This window comes from Callorhinchus milii, unplaced genomic scaffold (genome assembly GCF_018977255.1).
Source record: "Callorhinchus milii isolate IMCB2004 unplaced genomic scaffold, IMCB_Cmil_1.0 Scaffold3, whole genome shotgun sequence".
Lineage (NCBI taxonomy): Eukaryota > Metazoa > Chordata > Chondrichthyes > Chimaeriformes > Callorhinchidae > Callorhinchus > Callorhinchus milii.
In genome coordinates, this window is record NW_024704744.1 from 40,333,528 (window position 1) to 40,350,703 (window position 17,176).

At 39.2% G+C, this 17,176-nt stretch overlaps 1 protein-coding gene across 1 annotated transcript in view; it reads left to right on the forward strand.

Annotated features, from left to right (window-relative positions):
• The first annotated feature begins 14,273 nt into the window (after positions 1-14,273).
• Positions 14,274-17,176, forward strand: part of sim1a (SIM bHLH transcription factor 1a) — a 44,153-nt gene continuing 41,250 nt past the window's right edge. Inside the window, exon 1 of the mRNA XM_007899137.2 lies at positions 14,274-14,530. Coding sequence (XP_007897328.1) covers positions 14,356-14,530 — 175 coding nt within the window. The 5' untranslated portion in view covers positions 14,274-14,355. The remainder of the gene's footprint in view (positions 14,531-17,176) is intronic.

Consider the following 17,176-nt stretch of genomic DNA (forward strand, 5'->3'; position numbering starts at 1 on the left):
ACTCTATCCCAGAGTCCCTTCACCTCAGCTCTTCCCTCGCCTCCTTCAAGATCTATTTCAAGACCTTACTCTTTAACTGTGCCTTGGATCCCATCCCCTTCAAATCCAACACTTTTTTTCACATGCAGTTAGATTACACAAAAAGTGTGATTGAATGAGCTGAATGTATCCAAAGCTTCTTAATACTGTATAAAATAGTTGCAATAATTTGGAAATCAGGTATTATGGTTCTCTTTTTGGATACAAATAAAGACACTATTCACACCTCAGTGTGAATTGAAAAGTGGGTCAGACTTGAGAAATCAAGCCAACCCCAGTTTTTCAGTTTCTGAGTTACTAACCACTGATTGCCTTGAAATATGCTCACTGTGCAATTTAATATTAAAATATTTTTTAAAAATAGTAATAGTTTCATATTTTGGAAGACCTATAGAGGACTAGCATGGAGATTTTTTTTCATTTTGACCAGAATTCCCATAATTGACAAGAAAGTTATTCCATACAAGCAGGGAAATGTCAAGCCAAGCTCATCACAATTGGTGGCAGCTTTGCTTGCTTGAATTTCAGAATGGCTGCTGACTGTGTGACGATATTCTGAGTGTCCATGGCATAAGGTGCACTTAATCAACCTTTTTACAGGAAAACTGCACTCAAGAGATTTTAGATAAAGAAGAGAATGAAGCAGAGTGTTACAGTTCATTTGCACAATGTAAATTATTTGTTGGCACTATGATGCTTTATGATACTGAAATATTGCAGCTTTCAGAAACTAATAGGTCACAATAGCTACAAATTTGCTTTACCTCTCACTGAATACTTTTTCCCTGTAGAGTTCCCCTGTCTTTTTCCATGAGATGTTTCACTATTTGTGAAAGCCTGTCACCAATAGGATCCAAAAAACAATTAAATCACCAAATGATTCTGGCTGACTGAAAAGATGCATAAGTCTTGGGATGTCCTCCTGATATGAAAGGAGCTATACAAATGTGATTTGTTGTTGTTGAGTCAACTGAGCTAGAAATTGATAAAACTAATGTCAAGATCTTTTTTGCTATTTTATGAATTTCCAGTGTAGTTGGTCTGCCTGTGATTCTGGAGCTTTTCGTTGCCTTAAACAGAAGAAATAGGCAATGCCAGTGCCAAATCTGGTGATTTTACACAAATGAGAATTCAAAAACCTGAGCCAAATCTGGTGTTCTTAATTTAATCTGAACTTTTTAAAGTCGCATTGTATTCAATTTATATGCAGTTTGCTGTTTTTTACAGTGTCATTTCTTGTGGATAGTGACTGGTTTCAATCATACACACATGCACACACACACACACACACACACACACACACAGAAGTTGAAACTTAATACATTAGCTCTTTTCATGCTTTTCTTTGCCTATTCTTATGAAGATGATGAAGATAATGTTCACATTTTGTTATATAGGCACCTTATCAAGTCAAAACATATCAAAGAGCTTCAGAGTTTTCTGTCAAGTGTAGTAACTCTATTTTTCTAGGTGAAAACAGCAGCTAATTTCACTAGAGTATTGATGGTCAGGTTACCAGCAGAAACTCTCTGGGATTTTTCTTTAACATCTCATCTGAAGGACTGCACTTCTGCCAATGCAGCACTCCCTCGATACTGCATTGGAATGTCAGCCTAGATCATGTATGTCCCTGACCCAGAACTTGAGCCTACAACCTACTCACACACAGGTGGGAGTGCTACCAACTGAGCTTGCCTGATATTGTGTAATGCTTGTGTGCACATACTGGAAGCGATACTGAGAAAGTGCACAAAACAATTCTTGTCTACAGAAGCCTAACAATGATTTCCCAAAACTGGCATACACTCTTGTGTTGTTAATTTGATTTTATGAATAGAAACACCCTCCTAAATTAATTGAACAATGGGCCTTGCTAATTTTGTAATGAATGTTGTCATGACATTTTACCCAGCTTTACAGTTCTTGTTCCTATTAGGTCAATGAACTATAGTATAAAAATCTCATCCGTACAGAGTATAGAGCACATTAAGGTAAATTGTTGGATTGAAATACAGCTAATCTGGAAATTGAACAACACGTAATGCAAATAACAAGTAGAAATCAATCTCTGGAACAAAAACTCGAATTTAGATAAATTCTAGGGGATGTTATGTGATCTTTGATTCTAAAAAATACAAAGAATTAACTTTTCATTCATTTTTTTGTGCTGATGGATACTGTTGTTTCAATTCTGGAGGAATTTCATTTTATCTGTCTAAATTATCTTTGGATAATTATGAAACAGTGGGTGAGTATTACAAAATGTAATAAGTTCATTGAAACTGTGATAGTTCAGTAATTATCACTAATGATAATTAATACTTGCAATTTTCACCCCAGTATGCAAACTGGCATCATAACTGTGCCTCTCATCTGAGGAATACTATTTCATTTCCACTGTTAAGATCGCTTACAAGACAAATTTCTGCAATGTAATCAGCTCTCACTGGTCAGACAAAAGTAGGGCAGCAAATGGGAATGGTCAGGAACAATCCTAAAGTTAATCAGAATTACTTGTATGATAGAAGTAGTTGAACAGCTCCAAGACAAAAAAAGTTATTTGAGTCTCCTTCAGGTGAGTGTATTGATGGGTAATGGAGTCCTGTAGCTCAGTGGTTAGAGCACTCGCTTTGCAAGCGAGAGACCTGAGTTCAATTCCCGGCAGGTCAGGGCGAAACCTTGGGCAAGTTTCCTTACTCCACACAGAGCCTAATAATAATCCCTCCAAAACAAAAAGCAATAATAAATTGGTCATTTTCTATCTACGACTGTTTGTGGGACATTGCTGTGCGCAATTGGCTGCCGTGTTCGCCCACAAATATACAGTCAATTCACTTTACAGTGTGTTCTGTGAAGCGCTTTGGGACGTCCTCCCGACTTGAAAAGCGCTATATCAAATGCAAGGATTATTATTATTATTATCTAGTATCTGAAACCATCATTTTTCTATGGTGCTAGAAGATAGGCTGATTACTTCAAGCAAATAATAAGATACTGTAAAGTGTAAGATACTGCGATTAAAGTTTTTTTTGTTATAGGATCTGTGGATTTTCTGATGATTACTTTAGAAGATGCATGTAAGAGAAAGGAGCTGTGTGCACTGAAATCCTCTGTCCAAAAAGTGTGTATCTATGGATATAGACCCAGAGGTTGGAATTCAATCAGTTTAGAGACCCTGGACCAAGTGTGTGAAAAACTTATGGGTGTAAAGTTGTTCCACCAAGGAGATCAAAATGAGAGTATTGTAATATTGCCAGCTGGAGCATTGCCAGCTTCAAACATAGTGCTGTAATGCTGCAAAATAACTAGAGAAAAACACAGATGAGTGCTTGAAATATCATTTTGAAAGCCCTATGGCAACAAATATGGCCACAGAAGCTGGAAGTAATTTTGATGATATAATTTTATTGAAGGATTAAAAGCATATAATAGAAAGTATTGCTTCCCTGTAATTTGCCGGTGTCAAAAAAAAGTTTAACAATTCATGGGGAATTCTAAGTCATCAAACCAATACCCTTGACGTTCAACTTTTCAACTGGTTGAGGTCCTTAATGGACAGGAAGGTGAACACACTAATAGGATTTTTTTGAGAAGAACAAATTCACATGTAATCAACACTGATTGCATTCGGTAGTCAGTGTTGATCACATGTAATCTGATTGCTGTGTACACATTCAGATTGAATGACCATAATTTGTGGTAAACCCCATTAGAATTCCAGTTATCCACACAACTCCGCCCAGGAACTAGATCGGGACAGAGCAGAGTTCCCGAGGTCGGTGTGATATTCTTCCTGTTACCAGAAGGAGTCCCCATTTTCACCATTGATACTGTATCTGAAGGGAAGCAACACCTCCCACTCTGGTTGTGTTGAGTTCTCTCTAAGTGGGTACCCGCATTCCGACTCAGGAGCAATGGGGTCTGAATAGTCCAGATTGAAGAATCCGTTTTTGTTTTCAGTTTAACAACTTTGGATAAATAACTGATTGTCATGTTGATTATTTTATCACCAGTGATAATTAACACATCACAATTTTTGCCATATTATTAGTCAGCAAACTAGTACCACAGCTGTGAATGTTCCTGTCTTAATTTAAGTTCCGTTTAATTTTAGACACCTGTCGCAAATTCTGAGATTTTGTACTTGTTTTAATATATTTTAATAATAGATGATGCCGTGTTTTCCAGGCATTCGTGGGTTAAATTTCACCCATTGGGACACCAACCGTTCTTGTCTTGAACTAGAGTCTTATGGAATCTGATGGCTTATATTTGGTTAACGATATGTGTGAAAAGTTGATTTAGTGTAGCTTTAACAAACTAGCGGACAGTTTGGGGTTGATGTAATTTCTTCTGTAATTCGTATGCTTCATCATGCAAAGATATCAATATTGAGCATCTTAATCCATGTCATCCAAATTACTGTATATTTCAAGTCTAATATATTGTGTTTAGCACGAATTACCAGGAGATTATTTTAGTGCTGATTCCACGTGAAACGGTATTGCATCCAAATTAAATGTACACTATGGTTGGGACTTTAGTATATAACATGGATCAATTCTATAATCAAGTGGAAACTTACATCATGTTCTTCACTGTACCAGGACTTTCTACAACATTTTAACATGCTCAAAATCAAGAGGTAGAGAGAGGATGGTGAAAAGGTGGAACTCAATGACCGCTGGAAGCTGTGGTTGAAGCAAAACAGCATCAATGTATTAAAGAGCAAACTTGGTTCACATGTGGGCAATAGAGTATAGGAGATGGGAATACAAAGGGATGGGGTCTGGTTTGGTGTAACAACACTGGCAGGACTATTTGGTCCAAATGACTTGTTTCTTTTAACTAAAGTAAAATCCAAATATCTTTCACCAAAAGGAGCATTACTAGTTGCAGCCAACCGTTGCTTCAGACAGCGAGAGCTTTGCGCTCTTGCTTTTCATTCGCCGTCTTAACAAATTCGTTTTGCATCAAAAAGATTTACAAGATGAATTAATCCTCCTGGGCGAGAGTGTGCCTCTCCTCTCCACTCCTCTCCGGGCTTTGTTGTGTAATTGTAACTGAAAGAGTGTGGAAGAATGCACTCGTGATCAATGGGAATTGATTACTCTTGTTGAAAGAAAAATTGTGTTCGTCAAATATTTACCGTAGAATTGTTGATGGATTGCCTCGGTGACAGACTGGGACGGTCTGGCGGTGCCTGTGCATGTCAGCCTTTCAGTTGACGCCTCTGCAGTGTGACTGCCGAGCCACAGAGCCAGTGCTTTAAGCGTTAACACTGTCTGGGGCTGTGTTGCTCCTCAGCCGGGATCGTGAGCACCAGCTCCAGAGAAGGCAGCAGTACCACGTCCATAGCATTGCCTGGTGATCAGATCAGATCAGACCAGACGTGTGGCTTTATACTTTGAACCTCCCTTCTCGCTCTCTCTCTCTTTCTCTCTCTTTCTCTCTCTCTCTCTCTTGCCCTCATCTCCACTCACTGTTGGAAATAGTTCGATGCTAAATTCGACCGAACAGTCGACACAGAAGAAACGTGCAATCTTGCAGCCAGGCAGCTCACATTTTGCAAGTAACGCGTCTGATCCACGCTGCCGCGGGGCTGCCCCGAGTATCGCAAGGCGCCTTTCAAATGCATTCCTCCTCGACTTTTAGGTTTAACCTCTTTAATCAGAACATTTCCTGGAAGATAGTTGAGCAGCGCAAATGTGTGCCTTGCAATCCCTTTTATCATCGCCCCTTGACTCTTTCGTTCCAGTTGCCAACGGTCACCCCAGAGAGAGTTTTTTTTTGTTGTTGTTCACCGATCGAGCCATCGCCTTGGTTTAATAAATCCTGACTTGATCAGACGGAACGGAAAATTGCGGTTTTTCTTCCCTTCTGCCTCAGCCGTTCTTAAATGTAGATCTGAGAGCGACTTGAGAACTGTCACTCCTAATTCCGCGCAGACAGGTCAGTTTCACAGCCTCGTAATCCCTCGTCAACAAGTCAGGACAATCATCTGGACCGAAAAGTTGGAACATTTTAGACTAAATGAGCTATTGCGAACTCAAACAAATGACCGACCGATTAACTGTCGTTCTTATTCTCATCGTTTGTGAATTTTAAGGGTTTGTAAAGAATGGGACTCTTTGCGAATCGTCCCATTTGTTAAGTAGTTGCGCTTTTGTTGGTGACATCTCGGTTGTGCGGTTGTTAAGGAAAGCGGATGAATTATTATTTTGCTAAATCAATACCATTAAAGTTAAATATTAACTGTTCCGTTACTGCTATTAAACAGTCAAACAACGGGATAATATCCACCCAATCAGTAACAGTAGGTATGGCCCTCTACCCCTCATGTCAGATTAGCCCCTTACCCTCCCCTTACCACTCATCTTGTAGTACATCTGTACTCTGTACTCCCCCCCACCCCCCACCCCCCACCCCCCACCCCCCAGTGGGTCGAAGGCATTACTCCACAAACCGCGAGCTTATGAACAGAAGAGAGCAGACGATGGGTTTGGGCAGAAGAGAGAGAGTGTGTGTGTGTACAGGGAGCTATGCCGCACACACCTGCACTTCCTCTCATTTCACACCAGAATTAAATTTCAGACAAGTCACCATCCTCTCCCCCCCCCCCCCCCCCCCCCCCCCAACCTTCACTTTCATACCCTGTTCAGTCTCCCAAGTATAATCCTGCAGAGTGAGTATCCATAGGCCCTTTGACACACAATTGAGACAAGGAATACCCTTCAACATCCACACTTGTACGTTTTCCGGGGCATTATTGGCTCAGGATGAGGAAATTGAGCTGTGCCTTATTTTTCCTCTCCCGAGCCCAGGACGACCGAGGTCAATTGTAACGGCATTCCTGTCAGACTGGCTGGGATCACCCAACCCAGCAAAGACTGGGGATCAAACCTGGCACCCTCTTGGTTTGCCTCCACAATGCACAGTCACATCACTTTGCAGTGTACCCTGTGAGGCACGATGAGACGTGAAAGGGCGCTATCAAATGTAAGGTTTATTTTATGTGGCTCAGGACTTTACTCGGTGGTGCACTCACTCCAGCTGTATTCCATGGGTTCAATGAGGAAGCAGAAATCTTAGCTGTTTTCTTTTTCTATATGTTACCCTGGGGATGTTGAGCCTTACTGTAAGCAAGGAGTTCAGTTCAGCAAACTCAAAACAAACCAGGGATTAAATCTAGGACCTTCGTGTTTTGATTGGCAACATACCATACCATTTGGTACATTTGCCTACTAAGCCTTGGTGAGTCTGTATGCAAATATAACATTTGTCTGTGTATTTGTTAGCCCCAAAACAGAATAATTTGAACATAAAAATGTCTAACATGTGGATAAGTCTACCGTTACATTTCAAACTAACAATTTTAATGTTTAACTATGTTACTAGTATGTGGTAACCAGCTGAAGATTTATTCTTAGAAAGTGCTTCAAAATAATTATGCTTAATTAATATACCCCATAGGATCTTCTGCAGTGTTTGTATTGCAGTTAATCTGTCAGTCAGAATAACCCAGCAAATAATAATGACTTTCTGAATTCATGAAATACATATTTCTGTTGCTTTAGTGCTTTATGTTGCTGGCTAATCATTGTCTAAGGTCAAGTTGGCGCCTTAAAGACTTCGCCTGCAAGAAAATGTACGGAATATATTTAATACTGTTTAGGATAACAGTTCGTTATGTATGTCTGTGTGTTTGTCTATGCGTGTGTGAGAGCGAGAGCGAGAACTCGTATTACACGAGGAAGAAATTTCCTTTTACCTAATTACATTATAAATGCAGCGCAAAGAGAGAAACCTTTTCACTTCAGCGCAATTGATAGGGGGGGGGATCTCCAGATTTTTTTCTTTAAATGTAAAATGTACGCCTTTCTAAAAGAAAATGCGTCTGTATATTAATAGAATTTCAGTCGTAATGTAATTAGTTTTAGTGTTTAAATGGATTGAAAGGCAATTGTTCATTTCTTAAACAAAATGTTGCACAGATTAACTCTTAAAGTTATTTCACAAAGTTCGGTGTAACGTAATTGTGAAATGCCATTAAATTCCCTGAGAGTCACTGGTGCCTGACTGGAAAGTTATACTCATTATTGCTCAGTGCAGTTACAGAAATATATTTAAAAAGCTGCATTAGGCTATTGATATGAATAAAATTTTACTATTAGCTTTATATTTGATTGATTTTTGTTACCAACTGCACGGAGTAAACTAATAATAAATGTAATCTGTTATTTTAAAACCTCACTTTGTTGCTCGGTGTATGAGCTCGTTTTAATTATATTGCGATGGTTTCAATGTAAAACTAGGATGACATAATGAATGGTGTAAAATAATAGAAATGGTTTGTATAATGGTTTGTTCAGTGAAAAGTGTCCTGATGAATGGCATGCACACTCAAAGTAATTAGTTGGCTCACAGCACCGTTCACAATTTTTCATAGATTCATGTCGATGTCTTAGAAATTGTGTTCCTGTTTTTGTTTTCGCGTTCAAATAAATTAGGTTTTTTTTTCTGGAGTTATCGATGATAACTTAGAGCTGTCTGCTGAGAAATACGTGTCCAAGTGCATCTAAATATAAATCGATACTGTGAAGAATTTCAGTCGTGGTGGATTTAGTCTTACAGATGGGATTAACAGAAAGAGCCGTCTTGTTTTAGTGTTGAGATTGGCACGAACATTAATCTTCTCTCTTGTTTTTGTCTTGGCCAAAAGTTATAGCCCCATATAGTATCCTGTTGGTGTATAGCTGCATTAGAGTTAAGCAGGAAAAGACCAAATAGGTACATAAACGTCAAGGCAATGTTTATATTCAGCTCCAGGTTAAATATAGAAACAAAATATATCTGCGTCCAAATTCTATCTGAAGTTCATTGAAATTCTCCATTGACCATATTAAAAAAAGGTTAGAACTGGCAGTGACAGTCTGGGTGTCTGTTGAAGTTTAATGGGACAGTTATATCTGAGAAAGACGGAGATTTTGAAGCTCAGGCCATGTGCAGTTGGACCCCATCAGATGTGAGGTTATATATTCTCAGTCTCGGGTGGAACTTGTTTCAAACACCCAACACCAGGAATAAAGCAAATTGGTTGTTTGGGCCAGAGGTGGTGAACGGAGATGCGCTGTGTTGCTGGACTGTCCACCACAATGAGTGAGCAGAGCAGAGTAAGATCTCATGATATATTATTTTGGGACCTAACGTCGGGGCGCGACTTAGCTCCTCTGCCCCATCGGTTGGATATGCAGAAGTGGAAAAACTATATTTGTAGAGACGGCTGATATTTACGACAACGTCACCTTCTGAACTGAAAGTGCCACCTCCCCAGCGCTTTAAGAGGGACTTTCCACGGCATATTTTGGGACGAGCGGCCAATGCCATCGTGACACAGAACAGTTTATGCGGGAAATGATAATACTCTCAAAGGCGACAGCTTGAGAATCCCTCACGTGGTTGGATCCTCAGAAAGAAATGCGGAAAAAAAAAGCAGAATGAGCATCAACTGCCCCTATAATGTTCAACGCCTTTCTTTGTCATTTTTATTCTGTTTCCACCTAAAGCTAAATTGAACAACAACTATTTTGAAGGTTGTTTCTGGTTTTTTTTAGTGCAATTGTTATCTCGTTTTCTTTGTATGTCCATTTTCATTAGTTGCACAGAAATCTCCATATATATATATATATAATACATATATATACATGAAAAAATAATTTTTGCTAGTGTTTGCATCGGCGAGTCCCATGCTCAGACTTACAAGCTGCTGGCTAGGTTCCACATTATAACTGATAGTAACAGCACAGGGGACATCACAACTGGAGCCAAAATGATTTCCTCCAACAAAAGTAAATAGAAAAGCAATTTCCCCCCTTTTATTAAAAAAAACTCATTTTAGAGTGATTATATATGTCGTATGCATAATCACTCTAAAACGAGTGTGCACTTTATATCATATATTTATAACATAAATTTATATTTATAATATAAATTGTGCGGATATTATAAAAAGAAACGCAACCAACTTGCGTTCGACAGCTCCCTGTATTTTGGAGTGCAATGTGATTGGAAAACTGCAATTGAAGTATTTTGGTAAATGAGTGTGCCAAATTTCAACAGGGCATTTGTTTTCCACGGACTTTTGCTGGAGAGCAATCAAAATATACCCACGTGCTGGATGTACTTCGAGTTTCTGCACACGATCAGTTTGAGTCTGCAATGTTGGGTCGTCTGAAATGGTTCGTAAAGATTCTGGAGATGTCCGCCTATGGCTGTATCATTGGTGTTTGTTTCTGTGTATACGATGCATATTTGTGTATGTGTGTCAGACGTGGATACCGATGTAGCATCTATGCACATGATCACTAAGGCTATCGGGTATCTAATAATGATTTATTAATAACAGCAATCAGTACCATGGGATGTGTTTAAGGGGGAGTTGTACCAGTTGCGCATGCACAGTAGCATCGTGACATTGACAGTGATTTTCTAGAAGAACACGTCATTTTGGCGTGTGGTCGTGCAATAAAAAAGCAAAACTTTAAAAACTCCTCTCCTGGGTTGACAAACCCACTGATCAAACAGCTAGACTTCACTCCCAACGACTATTTTCTTTTTTTTTTAAAAAAAGAGAAATCCGCAGGATCACAGTGGCTTCAATAATAATTTGTCTCTGTGGTGACATTTAATGTATTAATGTTCTTTATCCTTAACGCGTCAGCGGTGTTTCCCTGTGCACTTGTGCGAATTTAGAGGAAGAATAACACTGGTGTAAGTAATGTTGACTCTTTCACATTCTCCTGAACGAGGTGACCATTTATGTGGAACCGATGTTGCTTGTGAGGGGGAGAGTGTTTTTAAAACGTTGCGTTTTATGTTAATGTTTCAGTGAAATCAGCGTCGGATCTCTGAATTAACCCTGAATTAATATTTATTTATATAGCACTCGGGTTATCTATCCCACGGCAAAGACTGAGTACATCGGTTTATAGATTTTGAAACAAATCGAATTGCCCTTTTGTTGCAACAATTGAGAGTTGGTGGAAAGGAACATATATTGTTCTCTCAATGTATTTCAATAAGTATATTATTCGGACAACAGTAACATTCTGTGTTTTGCTTTTCTTATTAGAGCTATTAAACAGATCCAATTTTTAAATGAGCGATTCTTTAGTGCACGTGAAATGTGAGTGTTTTATATAAGCGCCGAGGAGTTATTAATATTCATTAGATGAAGTCGCAATATAAGACACGTTTAGTATCACCTTCGACGTGTGCTCTGACAATAATGTTTGTGTAAGGTGTGACTGCTATGGGCAGTACAAATAAACCAGTATTTTGTGCGTGGAATTGAAAAAAAACGAAGAGGAGACAGTGAGTCTGCGACAGCAATACAGCGTCCCTCTGCCGAGATGTGCTCAGGGATTTATTTCAAACTAAAGTCCTCACGCGGAATCCGTGCTCTTTGTGTCAGTCAGTGGGGCACAGTTTAATACCATTCGTTCAAACACTGAAACTGAGTTTATTATGTACAAACCGGATGCATTAGACCGGTTGGTGCAATGACAATTAATTACAACCAAAGTTATTAGTAACGTGTAGCCTGCTTCATTATTGTGTGTATGTGCTGGAATAGTTAGGATTGCAGAAACATGTTAGCATCCTGCACTGCGCGCAACGCTATATGCTTTGTGTATGTATATTATACTTTTAAGTTACCTTATAAATAATTGGCAATTCAAAATGTACACGATTGAAATGCACGTGGTGTATTTATTTTATTACTTGGACGCAATGTGATCTTATATTTTAGAATTGTATTGGGATTTATTTATAAAAGTACTTGATTTATTCAATACCGCCTGAATTATGTGCGCTATTCCACAAGTTGGAGTAACGTTTTGTTATGTGCTACTCTTCTGCACTTTATATTTACTCTGTATTTATAAACGCTACCTATATATTGGAAATATTGCACAACGCATTCTATATGATAAACTTTGCAGGAGGTTGTATTATGTTCCAGCATCAGTTTAGTTCAGTTTTAGAACTCTAATATATTTACTGGAAGTGCAAAAAGTTTAGGTATTTTGAGGGGGGGTGGGGGGGGGTGGGGTGGGGGGGTAGAACTTTCAGCAAATGCACAGAATAGCATTGGCCATGTGAAGTTACTCTTCTTCATATCAAAAACGAGTTTCCCTGTTAGTTCAACGATTGTTGTGCAAAATTGGATATTTAGGTGATATTTTACACTATTTTCTGCTTGCACTAACATGGAGTTTTACGGAACTTAAATCTGTGGATTGCGATTCTGAATGATTCTTAAGTTTGCGTGTGTACATACAAATATAATTTATATATCACCTTTTAATTTACGTTCTAATGTTTTGCAACCATTTGTACAGTAATCATTTTATAATATAATATTATACACTAATAGATGTTCTATAAACATATACAGTGTTATATTTAGCCATATGACTTTAATAAAATACATAGCACACGAATTCTTAAGGATTATACGCATTGGTGTATTATGTGCGATGTGCGATGTGCACATTTGAAATTATATAATTTAATAACAATTTAATTGTTTGATCCACATGTTCTGATCCTTCTCTTGTGGAACTATTTAATCTCTGAATAAATGCAAGGGTCCCGACGCTGATGATAATCGTCCTTGCATTCAGCGCAGCACCGTCCACCTCGGCAGGAGATCTCGCGTGGTTTTCACCGTAAAAGTGTAGTAACTGTGTGTTTTGTGGGCGATGCACGCGATTTGCACGATGCCCAGGGAGCTGGTGTGAAGCCTGAGCAGTTGTGTGTGTGTGTGGTGGGGGGGGGGGGGGGGGGGGGGGGGGGGGGGGGGGGGTGTCAGAGGTCAGACAGACTCAGCGTCCGGCTCTGTGAGGCTCACGCAGGCGGCGCTGAGCGGCCAATGGGAGGTGTGGGGGAGGCGTGTGATTGACAGTCGGGCGGGAGCAGCGCCCCGGCTCCAGGGAAAGCTGAGCCGGGAAAAGGCTGGCGGCGAAACCCAGCTCTCACACTCGGCTCGACAGGCAGCCAAAGTTCAGCCAAGGAACAGCCTGTCCAGCGGCGGCGGCCGCCTGCCACCCACTCCAACACTCGGGGCTGGGAGGAGGGCAGACTCACACTCACACACACCACACTCACACACTCACACTCACACACACTCACACACACACAGTGCTGCAGGACACGGAGAGGATTATTGCCCTGGGGCACTTTGTGCAAGTGTTTTTTTTTGCGGAAGAGATTGTTTGCAATGCCCCAGAAAATGCAACCTGGTTTTTAGTGAGCAATTCTGAGGTGAGCTACGGGGTGATGGGGGGGGGGGGGGGGGGGGGGGGGTGTCCGTGGGTGAGGGGGTGTTCGGGGGGGGGGATGGATACCCATGTGGACAAAATAACAGTATGAATTCCATGAGGACAACAACCAACCAAAAAGAGGAATAATAAACGTCTTTTGATGCAAAAATTGGGAAAGGAAGCCCAAGTAAAATTGATGCAAAGTTGGAAGGCCTCTCTGAAGTTAAAATAAGTCATTAAGTCAACGAAAACAATGCAAGTCATATCCATATTTTGTATTAAAATTTCGTTCACTTGAGAATGCAGGCGTGCTCTCACTTAGAGTTGGAATCCACCCACAGCTCCCTGACTCAGCTCCAGCCATATCCACACAGTGAGCTTTTATTTTGTTGTTAGCTTAACCTGAAATGTGGTTCCCGTACTTTCAGTAATTAATGTTTGTTACTTTCTGTCTCCCATCAGTCACTTCCCCCCCGTCTATGGGAATGCAGAATGAATCGTACGGAAACTGCTGCTGAAATAAGAAAGGAACTTTGGAACAACGAGATACTGGATTATGGCTCTTTCCTTGCGAAAGCAGTTTCTTTCGAGGTGTAAGAGCACAGCAGAGAGCTCCTGTCCCGGTGCACCAGCAGCACAGTAATGACAAGTCGGCTGCAAGACTCCTGATCTGCATTTGGATTGCGTTCAAAAGCTCACACTTCACACATATAAACACATTAACTGCACCACTTGCCTGGATGCTCTCGTCTACGTTTTCGCTTCCTATTTAGTGTTGCAACACTCATTTAATTGAAAAGGACAAAACTTGTTTTTATCATTTTCCTTTTCCCTAAGAACAATTAAGCTTTACTCTCTACAGTATATATATATATATATATATATATATATATTGGTTTCACGTGTGATGCTACAGCCATTGCAGTTTCTTTTCCTGTGGGATGAACCTGTGGCGGTCGAACTATAAGAAAAGGGGAAAGAAAACGAAATGAAGGAAAAATCGAAAAATGCCGCCCGGACTAGACGGGAGAAGGAAAATAGTGAATTTTACGAACTGGCGAAATTATTGCCACTTCCATCAGCCATCACCTCCCAACTCGACAAAGCTTCTATCATAAGACTGACAACTAGTTATTTGAAAATGAGAGTGGTTTTCCCTGAAGGTAAGTGAGCACAATCCAATGTTCAGTCACCATGGATTGTTTTCTGTTGGTACAGTAAAACTGCTTTAAATAATCAAAGAAACTGCTTGAACGAGTTAAAATGTGCTAACCATGTATTTTAAATGAAACACACAGAGAAACACATTTACTTTGCACGGTGGCTATGCAATCCACATAATGTACAGGTAAGCGTTTTACTCGAGCATTCATTCCTAAATTTGTTTTTTTTTATTATTTAGTCATACCATTAAATGAGGGGGTGGGGGGGGGGGGGTGGGGGGGAGAGTAAAGAAAACGAAATATGTAACTAAAAAAAAGGTCAGGGTGGTCATTCTTCCAGCAAATAAAATACGTAGAACATTCACCACAGTTTAAAATAGTAAAATGCATCTTTTGATTTGAGATTATATTTTAATTATATTATCATTTGTTACTAAAAAAAAACTGTGCCATTTCTGTTAGGCCAGACATTGATGGCTATTGAGTCACACATTTTGTTTTCCAAATCCATTAATTTTATTCTATTAAATAGTATAAAATATATTTAGTGCATGGATTCTCCATTGCATTCACGTGAGGATCCTTGTTTTATTTGTTTTATATGCAAGACCGTAAGTACATACCGGGTATGTCCTATCATTTGTTTTACCAAAGTTACAGCGATATAAAGCAATGGAACGTCAATCGGAACAATAATTATTTCACTATTATATTTTTATTAATGTTAGGACGTACCAACATGTTTTTGTGCATTGAACTTTACTGTGCAAATCAATTTCGTTGCTTGACTGGGACAGGATGAAGCTATGAAATATGGCCTGGAATACGTTTCAACTTATTTATATGGCAGGAATATACGAATAGAGAAGACAATCTAATTCAACCGCGTGGTAAAACAAAATAAAACAAAATATTGCTTCACAGCGCGCACAGATCTGTTTATTTAAAGACGAGGCGTTTGATCGCTGCACTGTATGGAGGCAATTCGCCGAATGTAAAGTTAAAGGCGCAGCAAACTGAATGTAAGATACATTGGTGCCGGGAATCGCCGGAGATTGCAGTTGAACCCCAAAGATCAGTTATTGTGTATTTTTTTATGTTTTGCGAGTGCGCAGGTTGCGGCCCAGAATTGGGATTTATCCACACATCACGGGCATCAGTGTTTGAATTGAACGCCTGCTCTTTGTGTGGCTATGTCCTGGAAGAAAAGCGGCAGTAAAATGCGATACAGTATTTGAGTCATTTTGTTGTATCCCAATCGATTGATTGTAAACACCATGTGCTATCTAATGATTCGGGTTATTTGCATCATAAATATTCCACACTTGAAAATCCAAATGTCCATGAGACTTTTTTAAAAAAAAAACATTATTAGCAATGATTTACCAGCCCCAATGGGCTACTTTTCCGCGTGATTTTAGGAGAGACTTGTCAATTATTTTTTTTTTGCATATCTGACGAGCTGTTTGATCAAAAAAAGCATATGGTGCTGGTTGTAAGACGGTGAGTAATCTATACGGTTTCAGGAGAGAGCGGATCCTGTCGTCAGCGAATCCCTCTGTAAAAACAAGACGTTTTAAAACTCATGGGAATTCCAGAGCAAAGTGCACTACATCAACAACTGCTAACCATGGAATATGTTAATCATTTAAAGAGGAGAAGAGGAGAAAAGCGAGAACTGTCGCGCAACTATCTGCATATGGGTTGTTATTGCAGCAAATGCAACATTCTCTAATTTTGGTTTGTGGACGTACAATTTCTAGTGCCGAGTATTAATCGTGATTATTTAAAACCGTTTAAAAAATTCTGGTCCAGGCAAACTGCAAAAAAAAAACCCGAATGATCCGATCTATCTACGGATTAATTTTGTTTTAATTAATTTGCCTTCCAGTCATAATTATGTCATGTTAAATTGCCACAACAGATTTAAGAAACGAGTAACCGATCAATAACGTAACAGTAACTGGGAAATTATTTCGTTTCACATTCTGTCCTTAAAATCAGGTGAGCTAAATATAAGGATTTTCGTTTGTGAACAGGTGCCATATAATTGCGTTTTTTAAAAAATATACAAACATATTTTTCCAATTAGACTGAATAACATTACATGTCGTTTAAATACGAGATACTCGTAGCTCAAAACACAACATGGCGACAATATTAGTTTAATATTATTATTACTATTAACGGTTACACCGATTATTATTAATGGTTGTAATAGCAATATCCAGTAAATGTAGAAGATAGACCTCCTTACCATTTACATGTAAATGTGTGCTGTAATTTCAAATTCCCCTATACGCTTAGTAGCTGAAAACGTAGGAATACTACCATTATTAGTAGTAATAATAGCAGTAATAATTGGACATATTCGGCATTGTAGAACTTAGTCCTCCAGTCAATTATTTATATTGAATTATAAATTAATTTGAAGTATCATGTACGTGCAACAGCGGAAACACAGATATATTGTAAATATTATTAATCATAATTGGTAATATTCTGTAATGTAGAATATAACCTCCATTCAAGTATATGCAAAAGACTAATTCAATGCTAAGGACAATTGTACGTGCAATTCTATGTTATTAAACCACGGACCTATACAAACCTCTGTCAAGCTGAATGGCAAGAACATTTCTGTCG